Genomic DNA, 12,119 nt, shown 5'->3' on the forward strand with positions numbered 1-12,119 from the left:
AACTGTATAGGTTGAACAGTATGAAACCACTTAATAATATATTTTCAGCCTAGACCTACATAATACACAAACCAATTATATAAATATATAAACCTGGTTATTTTAAATGTAACATGAACAAAACATTTTAAATTCCATAATATCCAATGTTTAGAATGAGGGATAAAATGATATCATTATAATACACACACACACACACACACACACATTACATATATGCTTTGCAATGAAAGAGATCTTCAAAATTCTATAATTTTAGGTGAGTTGCTTAAATATTAAGGCTCCAATTCAATCATATTTATAATGGAAGAAATAATAGCTACTTTGGGGTGAGATTGTAATAATAATTTAAAATAATGTTTGTGGAGTACATGATCTACAGATAATACTCTTTAAGTGATAGTTATTATTATTAATCATTAGACCACATAATACCAATGAAAAACAAGGCTGGTGCCCAAAAAGTAAAGATAAGCAAAATCCATGTCAGGGGGAACCAGCCAACCAATAATAGTTACACACTGTGTAACTATTGCTTTTGTTTATCAAACCTGCAGTGTTTTAATGTAGTGCTACTCAAAGAGCAGAAAAGGTTGTAAAGAGCTAGGGAGAAAGAAAAGTGAAACTGAAAACCCATGTTTAAAAATTTAGACTATAGGGGAAAGAAAAGAATGGCTATATATTTTCTATTTTTAAAACTAACATAACTAAGGAATAATCCACTTACTTAAATTCAGTTACATTAACAGATGAGACATTTGAAAGATGACTTGCCTGTGATTTTTGTCAAATCCTGTATTACCTGTTACATACTGATATAATATTACCTTTTATTTTATAGATTTGGAATTCTCATAATGCTACCTTAGCTCATAGTGCCACAGAAATCTATAAAAGCTACTCACTTCAGATGGCTTATCCTACTTTTAAATTCATAAAAATAAAAGACCCTGAGAGAATAGAAGCTTTTAAAAATGGAATCCCCAAAATACATAGTAAATTGAAAAATATTTTTTCAAATGAAATATTCATTCTCCACTACATACCATCCCCTAACCTCACTATAATACTATTTTTATAAAACTCTTGGAAATGTATTTTAGTAGCTGAAACACTAAGCCCTAAATCAACATGGGAGTTCACAATATGAAAAATTATTTAAAGTACAATTTCGGCCACGAATGATTACTTTAAGCTTGAGCATAATCACATTTTATGGTATCAGTCTCTAGTGAGGTTCCTGCTGTCTCTAATTTAACAGGTTCTATCCACAAAGACTGTGACCTACATGGATTTGCTGGTCCAATAAATTGTTTGGAGTAATCAAAATGCTCCTTTGGAACCTCTTAGGCCAGTTTCTTCCTATAGGGAACTGCCCTGAGGAAATTCTCTTTTTCACAAGATGTTTCTATAAGCAAAAGCACAAAAGCAGGATAGACCATCTAAACAGGAGGAGAAACTTCTGTGTAATTTGAAAAAAAAAATTCATGAAAAATAATAAGCTGATTTAAAGGAACTAGAAAAGGGAATGAAACAGAAATGAATTCAAGAGTTTCTGGATATTATAGTTGTAAACTATACCAACTTTATATTAAAGGCAGAGTAATGTTTTAATATAGAGAGAATTAAAAATTATCACATTATCTTAGCTTTCATGAAATTCATTACTTAAAAAGGGCTTGCATGTTTTGCTTGCTGACTTGTACTTCTACTGTTTGGTAGAAATCTCTTCCTGGAAATATTAATATGTTTTAGGATATTCTCTCAGGTTCTACTTTGGGGTTACTTCAGGTTTAATATAATAACAGGAAAATAACAAGAGAGTTTTACCTCAAGTATAGTGATGTTGATGGCTGCTGCTGTTTCCCCTTCTTCTAAAATCAGAAAGCCAATTACTGGGACAAAATCAACTTCTGCTTCTGCAAGATTTCCCTCAGTTTGATTCTTCAGACTCAACATTCCAGGAACGGTGGTATACGTAACATTGATAGCTCCTAATTGAATTGGTTCAAAAAGGTTTTGTAGTTATTTAAACTTCTAAATAAGTCTCACTGTGTCCTCGGCTTTTCCTTTAGCAACTGCAGTAACTTCTACTGTTGACCTCAATTCCTTGGCCTTTCCTCTTTCCACAGTCTTTACCATGTGAGGATCAGCAATGGCCCTTTCTGGGTAAGGCATACAAACCCCACCTGGGGACTCTGAGTTTGTGTAATAAAATTGATGATGTGCTAGTCATGAGCCTAGACCTAAGGTTTTCACTTGCTTTCTTGTGCTTCTACTTGTCCAGGAGAAGAATAAAAAACATGGAGAAGAGCCAGCCCAGCCCAGCCCAGTGTTATCAGTGAACCCACATGCCACCTCCTACCACATGCTACTGAGATTTGTTACACATCATTTCTGTGCAAATAGATAATTCCCTTGGAATCTTTTTAAAATTAAAGAAGTTATAAAGTACTAAACCAAACTAATAAATATTATTTTTTCCTTCCCTGATTTAGTTTAGTAATGGCTTTATCCACACAAGTAGAATACTTAGAAAGCCCTTGCCAGAAACCTCATTCATTCTAGAGCAATACAAACCTAGAGATCCAAATTCTCTGTTGATGAAAAGCTGAATTGTTATGTTAGCCTCCTGCAGTAAGACAAATCTTGATGAAAGAGCAAAATTTAAAACTCCATGTGGTTCATCACTGGCTTCCACCGTCAAGACAGCTGAGTATCCTTGAGTATCAAGCAGAGCAATTCCTGCTGGTGGAACTCCTAAAAATATCAGGGACCCCATTAGGAAACCTAACAGCAATTTGGCATTAACATCTAAATATGTAAAACATATCCCCACTCTAAAGCATTTTAGAGTCACCAGAAAGGGTTCTCCTTTGTCACATCTCTACAGAAATCTCCAGGTGACAAAGATCCTGCATTCCATCCACCCTTCCAGAGAGTAAATCATGAAGTTTTCACTTGGCATATTATTGTCATTATTGATTGTATTTGTTATCTGAATTTCAGAAATGGAGTAGAATCTAAGGAAAGTACCTAGATGTCTACTCAAAAATGACTAAATTTGAATTGTTATATACTATAATTGGTCTAAAATCCAAATGAGTTTGTTGACATAAAATTAATTTCAAAATTTTCTACCCTTGAAATGTATTTCATTCCATAAATAACTATTTAGCAAAACATTTTAGAGCTTTTTTCACTTGTCCACAAAGTATTCCCAATCCTGTGCTAGTGTTTTTTGGATCTAACATTTCTATGGAACAGACAATATTTAAAGTAACATTTTTAAAATTGATATTTAATTGTTAGAAATACAGAAAACAATACCGCTTCTTTTTTGAAAAGAAAAAGTTCAAAACTGAATTCTGAACTACCTTGTGTCCTGACATCATACAGAATGACTTGATACACTTCTTTTTCCTCAGGAATGTTATCATCCAACAAATGCACCAATATTGTTTGATTCATTGTCCCCTAAGTCAAAAAGAAAGAAATCCATCTTTGTTTTGCTACTGAACATAAACGATCTCCTCATTGTATTAACCTTATAAATCATGATCCAAACATATTTTCATTTAAACAAACATGTCTGTGAATTAATGAAATTAATTAAATAATAAATGTTGACATGAGAAACCAGGCTTAAAGCAGAAAGGAGCTAAGTGTGGAAGATTCTGAAGGCTGAGTTAATTAATGTAAATATTATCTCATGAGCACTATTAAAACCTTCACACAAAGCAGTAAGTTGGGGAGATTTTTACAACAGTGGTGAATAGGAAAAAAAAATGGAGAAAGGGAAAGAAGATACCAGTGTTGCAGAGCTGTCAGTTACACAAAGTCCACTGTAGTGCACAGGCAGAGGTAATAACTATTTGACTTAATACTCAGAAAGTGAAAATGAAAAGAAAAAGAATGCATACATCATCAAAGAAGAATTCATACCAATGGGTGTGAAAAGAGAGAATGACGATAACTACAATACAGTGATGTTGATTTCTATCCCATTTTCCTCAACACTTGTTTTTTCCTAGAAATTTATGGTGAAACTTTTCTTTGTGGTATTACCTCAGGTAAGAAGAGTTGTCCAGTAAAGTTAGCAATATTGAATTCTATATTTTGTCCAATAATTTTCCAGTTAACAGTAACATTTCCTCTACCAGGAGGTGTTCTTATCACATGGAATTGCAAAATTTCTCCTGCAAGTGAAATGTCCTCATTGATAAGTACTTAATGGAAAATGAGCATTTACATTTGAACTCAACAAAACCCAAATCTCAAGCATGCAGCTACTGCAGCAACTTTTCCAAGAACATTACAAAGCCGATCTGTATTATATTCTCTAGAAGCCTTATTCATGCTTATTGCTTATTAACACTGAGATTCCACTTCTAAATACTTTCATTCAGGAAATTCAGTATATAAAATTTATAAGAGCACATGCTAAAATGGGAAACACAAACTAGTATACACTCCAAAACATGCACCAGAACATGAATGTTCTGCAAGTCAAAGAAAATAATAAAGTCCTCATGATCAAAACTATAACATGAGCAAATTCTTTCTTCACTTTTCAAAAGGAAACAAATTCCTTACACCGATATGCAATGTGATTTTACACAATGCATGCATAAAAATGCTTGCAAATACCTGAAAATCACATTTCTTTAGATTGTAACTTACATATACCATCAATGATTTTGTTTTATAGAAAGAAATACAAAGGAAAGGTGTCAAATCTATATATCAATGTCTGTAACTTCATCAAAGTCACAGTCATTTGGCCCAGATAACAAGTATTCTAGATACTTCTCATTCCTGGTTTTTATCTCTATGTATCATTTTATAAAACTGGAGAAAATCATAAGAATTTCTTTTTCATATTGCTAGAAGTGGGAAGAAAATTGCTAAGAAAAATAAACTGATGACTATGTGACTTGCTGAAAAAATACTCAATTCACTAGTTTTATATGATGATGAATACATGTTAATGTATTCTAATGAAAAATAAAGAATACTGTTATAGAAAGATAAACAGAACAATGCTTAAAAGGTTTAAAAGAACACATCCTTATTCAAATTTTATAACACAGACATATAATTGAAATCCACAACTATGCATTTAAAAAGTCACTTTTCCTCAGTTATCCAAATAGCTTTAGCAAGAACTCCAACATTTTTAAAACAAGGGAGTAAAGACAAAACAATAAAATGTAATATTTTATCAAACTACTACAGTTTATATTTCTAAAGATAATAAAATGAATACATATTTCTAATAGAAATTTCTTGAATAAAAAATCATTGATTTATTAATTTAGAAACTATTATATTAATTGCTAAAAACAAAATAATTTTTCATACTAAATTTTAACACATAAATTTAATGTAATGAATCATTTGTGGAGAGTAGAGAATACATATAAAAAAGATAAAAGCATTACAAAAATGTTTCATTTTGTTTCATTTTAAGTATTTCAATACAAACATTAGTACTCTAAGTATTGGCTTTTCCTTTTCTTTTCTTTTTTTTTTCTTAGCACATAAATACTGCAAGTGAAGAATCAAATTCTCTAAAATATTAGGTATAACAGAAAAAATGTGCAATCAGCCACAATTGCCAGCATACTATTTAATTTTTTTTATTTGTATAACTCATTTGAATAAAATATAGACAGACAGTACTATCAAACTCTGGAGTTACTCTATTGTACAAATTTCTTATAGAGCAACTTAGTGTTGAAAAATAAGTTTGTTACTGAAAAGTATAGGAAAATCCTTGAAGTTAAGATGTTTCACCTGCAATGCTGTCTGCTTACACAAATAAAAAGGTCCTAAAGTCATAGTTTTCAAATATTTATGAATCGAAAGTCTGATAATAGTTCAAAAATAAAATTATGATAGTTTGATTAAATGCAAAAAAAGGCCAAAAAAACCATGAATAGCAAGAAAATAAAATGTGGGTCAATAAAGATCCATGTTGAAGGGGGACTTAAAATAATAAAAAAAATTATGGCTGAAATTTGTATATGAAGATTTGGGAATCAATATTCCATTATTCTGAGGTTAAAATAAAAGTGAAATGTTGAAGAGAAGAAAAAAAGTATTCCCACAAACTTACTATGTGGAAAAATATGCAGTATAACACTACTTTAAAAATTTCACTTCTGAAAATTTAACAAGTTGCCATAAAAATAACTTTCAAGAAAACATTGCAAGAAACAAAATTTGAAGTATGGGTACAATGGGGCACACACACATACACACACATCCAGATAAGTGAAAAGTAAACAAAGTATTTCTTAAACACATAATCTTATAAACCTATTGCAAATTTATCATGCCAAAAGTAAGAATAGTGTGCAAATTTTTCTAAACAATAAAATGTTGAAATTGATTCTTCTTCCTAACACAGACACCTAGAAGCTAGGCCTATTTAAAATGCATCTGAGAAAAAAGCAGTGGATATACCACAGGGTCACCTTCTACCAAAACACAGAGTTGACCAACAAAGTTAAGGGAAAACAGCAAGACTCAGAAACAAGTGCTTAGTCTTCAAAATCTAAGATGAAAGACAGTAGGAAAATTCTTGAGAGTGTATGTTCAAGATATCCCATAAGAAACATTTTCCTAGGTGCTATACTGCCTTCTGGTTTTTCCCAAGAATGAAAGCTGGAGGAACACCCTCAACTATTAAAGTCTGACCACATTACTTGAAAATCATCTTGATATAAAATTCACGAAGTCCACCCAAAGTGGACAACACATTTCAAGCTTCAGGCAAAAGATCTATCAAATAGTGTCTAAAGAAAATAAAACAAAAATGTTTCATCCACTTGTTCCTCAAACCAAGATTCTTTTTATAAAGATAAATGGCAACTATGAGGTATATAAAATAATAGAAAACAAAATACAGAAAAATAGCTTAGTCAATAAATGATACATGATATATATGGATCACCCAAATTTATTGACTCTACAATGAAAAGAAAATGGTTAAATATTATAGGAATATGAATAATTTGAATCATAGACTGCCGATGTGAACACTTTGAAAAAAACAATTTCTAATATAGCATGCCAATATTGGTATTTTTGAAAATAATTACATTTCTTATTCAAATCTTTATGTAAAAAAGCTTCATGCTGTCTCTAAGAAAAGAAAAAATTTTAAATCTATTGAACATGACATGATGATTATGATGCTGCTGAGTTGGGTGAGTGAAAAATCTAACACAGGTTTATAAAAAGTACATTTATGCACGATTTGCAATCACAGTAAAGTCTATTGTCCCATATTGCTAAATTCTGTCCATTACATTTGGAAAAAGTAATATTTACCACTGGTCATCTCTCTAATTGATTTAGGACAAAACATAGAAATAGGATTCCTCAGAATTCAATACATAGCAATTCCTTCCTGTAAATCACAAATGGAATTCTAGAGCCCAAAGTCCAGTATCATCCACATTTTAAATCTAATCACACAGATGAAGTTCCAACACTAGCCAGAAGCAGTGTTAACATTGTTGAGAGCCCACAGAATACGATTTTTTACTCTATTTTTTAGCAGTTATCCTTGAAGAATCACCATGAGGTTTTTATTAGTTCACTTTAGTAAACTCATCTTAATACACATTTCTCTATGAAGTTTTTGTAGTAGTATTATAAAGAATACATACATAAAATACTGAATTCTTGAGGTTCATTATGATTTTGAAAAAATAAAATTAATTTAGGCTGTCAGAAATGGCTTAGGAATAAAGGGGGGGAAGTAAAAAATAAAAATTACCCTTCACTTTTATTTGAAAGATGTAAAATAGCTATGGAGTGCTCATGCAAGCAATAAAAACAATTCAGTGTTTTCTTTCCCATACCAAACACATAATCATAGACTGGTATGCTGATGCAGATTTTTAACCAATAACCCACTTGAACCATATTTTTTAATTACAAATCCATTTTCCTCTTTGTGTCTCCTGCAGTACCCAGCTGTTGATAAATGAAGATACCAGAATACGGTTTTCAGGCGAAGTTCTTCCAACCCAAAGAGAATACAGGTGCTGGTGTCTGAAATTTCTCCAAGATCTTTGGTGCCCAGGAGAGCCTTGGTTTCTTTAGAAACCATGCATTACTATCATCACCACTAGACACTCATAGGATGCACATGCACAATACTAGGTATCTTACAGTTAAAAACTCCTTATGTTAATGCTGGAAATTAATATTTTTTGTATTTTTTTAAAAATGAAATTCCAGAGCTGGGGTTGTGGCTCGGTGGTAGAGCACTTGCCTCATATGTGTGAGGCACAGAGTTCAACTCTCAGCACCACATATAAATAAGTGAATAAAATAAAGGTCCTTCAACAACTAAAAAAATATTTTCTTAAAAAAATGAAAAATTCCATCATATCACAGCAAAGCACATGTCTAGTCTAGCTCTAAATTCCTTCTTTCATCTAACCTTCCCTGGCCTTAGCTTTATTTGTAGCCTCCATACCATCAACACTTAAATTCTCTATTTATACAGTATTCCCTGCCCAAGTTTCTTCATCAAAGCAAAAGCCAATTCAATATACTCCTCTTTAATTTATTTTCTCCAGTGTTGCTCTTTTCCTTGTTCTCATGGCCAAAGAGCAGTGCTTCTCAAAATTTTATACTATAAAAAGGCTGGGGTTGTAGCTCAGTGGCAGAGCGCTTGTCTAGCATGTGTGAGGCACTAGGTTCCATCTCCAGCACCACATAAAAATAAATAAATAAACAAAATAAAGGTATTTTTAAGAAGAGAACACATGGAATACAAGCCCATAGATAATGCTTCTGGATATCAAAGCAAAGTGAAACTGGTATAAAGGTTTATCTCATCATAGACCATTAGCACTCTGTGAACGGGAATAGGCCTGAGGACATGAGGACACTGCTTTTTTTTTTTTTTTTAGTTGTAGATGGACACAATCCCTTTATTTTATTTATTTATTTTTATATAGTGCTGAGGATCAAACCCAGTGCCTCACACATGTTAGGCAATCGTTCTACCACTGAGCCACAACCCCAGTCCGAGGACCCTGCTTTGAGAGCACTCCCCAAAGGGCACACTACATCCTTTAGTTTATCCTTAGATATCATCTTTCTATCCCCAATTTTTCTTTATAATCCATCCAGAGCTGCTACTATTTTCTCTAGCCCACTTGAAAATCTTACTCGTTGGTTACATTAGTATGAGACCCATTAATCAATGGGTCTTCCTTATTCTGGTAACTGATGAACATTTCTCCCTAGTTTCTTCTGACCCTCTTTGTCCTCTGAGCGATTACTTTCCCAGTATCTTAGCTTGCTGTTCTACATGATTACATCCTTGATAACTTGTTTTCTCCTATGTTCCCAAAGATTGTATTTTCCTGATTTCAACTATTTGAAAATTCAACTTCTATCTCTGAGATAGAAATAAAGTCTCTTACCAAATTCTTCCTTTCACATGGACATTACTACTCACATTCATTACTCTTTCAATTAAAATCACTTAACATATTTATCAAAAATCCTTGCATTGTCAGGTTCTGCAGCAAATACAAATTCAAACAAAACAGTCTCTCCTCACAAGGTGCACTGTAGTGTGGGCTTTGGATCCAGTGTAGCTGGGTTTAAAGCTCCACCTCTGATCTCCAATTCAATTTCCTTATGTAAAAATCTTGTGTATTCAATTATACCCAGTTCATGGGACTACTGCTAAAACGAAGTGAAATAACTGGTGTGGAGCAACTATCACACAGAAAATACCCCATAAATATTCTTGTTGTCATTAATATTAACTATCCCAGCAGTGACATTTTATTTCTACTATGTTACAAAAAAATTTTTGGTAATTAACGATTTGTCTTTAGATTGGGTTTACGGCAATTTGTTAGTCACTCTTAGTCATTGTTGCTAAAACAACATGCAATTCTAAACCATTAACAATAGTAAAGAGTGTCAGAAAATGGCTCAAACATTTGCACAGATAAGTTCAATAAACTTGCAAGTTGAGAGAATATACTAAGGAGACAGATGGTAAACACTGAAATGCATTCAGTTTCCAGCACAGTCACAAATTAGTTATTTGACCTTGTCAAGTCATTTGATTTCTCAGCTTTGTTTTCTCATCTGTAGAGATCCATATACATGATCTATATCCTTTTTATTTCTTAATTCTTTAAGATAAAATTATTTTTTAATTCCAAATACAAACTATGTGCTGAAACAATCTGTAATTTTTTTTTAATCTCAAAAGAGGCTTATTCAAAGACAAAAAAAAACAAAACAGTTGTAATATCTAAAACACAAAAATTAGCCTATATATGATATGCAATAAAAAATAAAGATTCAAGAAAATTACAGTGTTTCAAGACAAAAAAAAATAGATATTACATAAGATTTTCCAGTTTGGCACTCTTTATAAAACATACAAAAACAATATAAAATCAAGGCTAAAATGTTCACTGATTTTAATCTAGTACTTGTTTTTAACAGGGAGCCAATATTTCACTGTTTCATAGTAATAGCTACTAAAAAGCATATACTATATTTGTCAAGAACTGTGCCAAGCACTTTATACTTATTAGCTCACTTAATCCTCATGAAGAAACCTATGAAATAAGTAATATTTTGCCATTTAACAGATGAAAAACCTGGACATCCCACACCAGTGGAGAGTGGCAACCTGGAACACAGTATCATTCTACAAGCCTCCTACATCTAGTTAGGCAGTTCACCAAGCCTCCTCCCAAACATGTCCTGCTTGGATGAAAACACACAGTAAAACAAAATAATTAAAGGAAAAAAATCACAAGCTTTAAAACATTAGGCAAAAAATGATACCCATAGAAAAGAAAATGAATGTGCTCAGAAAAAAGAACCCACCTTCATGACCAATGACAGATCTGGAAGCAGTCTGAAAACTAACAATTCCCGCCACATTGTCATTGGCCAAAATGTTCACTCTCACAGTGTCGAAACTGGGCAAAATTCTACTTCCTCCTTCAGTGTACACCAAACTAACTATGATGCTTTCATCATCCTCTGGATCAGAATCATCCAGAATGGTTAAAATGGCTGTCTTTTTGGTTTCACCTATAAAAAATATATTAATGGAATTAAAAACCAAAGTTAAGAAAATCACCAATGTGGAGAACTCAAAAAGGCCCCAAATAATCTCTACCTTAAAAAGTGAAGTAAAAAATAATGTGAGTTCATTATAATAGCTCAGTATTTTGGGCAATATTCACACCATTAAAATCAAATTTTCTTTGTTCATCTATATATTTTTTTACACATAAAGCACCATAAATATTCATTAATGTATAGAAAAGAACATTCTGAGTTACTAAAAAGTTAAAGGGTAGAATTATTTCAAAGAATCATAGCTTTATTTCCTGGTCTTTAAAGAACAATGACCTAAGTAGAGAATAAGCTTTAAAAGCATTTTATATCTAAGAACAGTTCCTTTAAAGACAATGGAGTCTCATTCTCATTCTGGCATTATTGTGGAAAATTTTTAATCAGGTATTCAACCTAACACCTCCCTGAAAAACCAGAAGCACATAGGGAATTGTGATCAAAATGGCAGAATGGAACAGGGGCAGGAAATGGATGACAAATACTGAGTAAAAGAACCAGCATGAATAAGATAAGTCTTTGGGTAATTAGACAATGTTAAGTACCAACTTCTAGGATGTAGAGCACTGTGGGAAGCAGGCAGAAAATAAATTCAAAGGGAGGCAGGATTGCCAGAGGGGCCTAGTAATTTGCTTTGCAATTTGATCTAGGACCCCAGTAGTAGATAGGGCACCAGTGAGCATCCTAAAAGCAAATACTGCATCTGTGGTTCAGTCCATGATGTCCCAATTTACTTCCTCCCCACTCTGGGAAGAGGATAAAAGAGAGTAAAAAAGAAAAGTTAGGAGAAAGCAAATTAAATGCTGATGTTCTTTCCCTCCTGACCCTGGTGCAGTGTTGAAATTGCCTCAAGACAGTAGATATTATCTAATAATCTAAGTTAGCTATGAAATATAGTCCATTTTGTGTGATGCAAAAATTACAATTCAAGAAAATAATAATTTATATAATGCTATTACTCTGTATGA

The 12,119-nt window shown here is 32.4% G+C and overlaps 1 protein-coding gene across 1 annotated transcript in view; it reads right to left on the reverse strand.

The window, feature by feature from the left end:
* Positions 1 to 12,119, reverse strand: part of ADGRV1 (adhesion G protein-coupled receptor V1) — a gene marked incomplete at its 5' end in the record, with an annotated part of 540,732 nt that overhangs the window by 417,515 nt on the left and 111,098 nt on the right. The window contains 5 exons of the mRNA XM_081287826.1: positions 1,831 to 1,994; positions 2,581 to 2,760; positions 3,378 to 3,477; positions 4,069 to 4,199; positions 10,897 to 11,106. Coding sequence (XP_081143952.1) covers positions 1,831 to 1,994; positions 2,581 to 2,760; positions 3,378 to 3,477; positions 4,069 to 4,199; positions 10,897 to 11,106 — 785 coding nt within the window. The remainder of the gene's footprint in view (positions 1 to 1,830; positions 1,995 to 2,580; positions 2,761 to 3,377; positions 3,478 to 4,068; positions 4,200 to 10,896; positions 11,107 to 12,119) is intronic.

Source organism: Spermophilus citellus (genome assembly GCF_964194105.1).
Source record: "Spermophilus citellus genome assembly, chromosome: 1".
Classification (NCBI taxonomy): domain Eukaryota; kingdom Metazoa; phylum Chordata; class Mammalia; order Rodentia; family Sciuridae; genus Spermophilus; species Spermophilus citellus.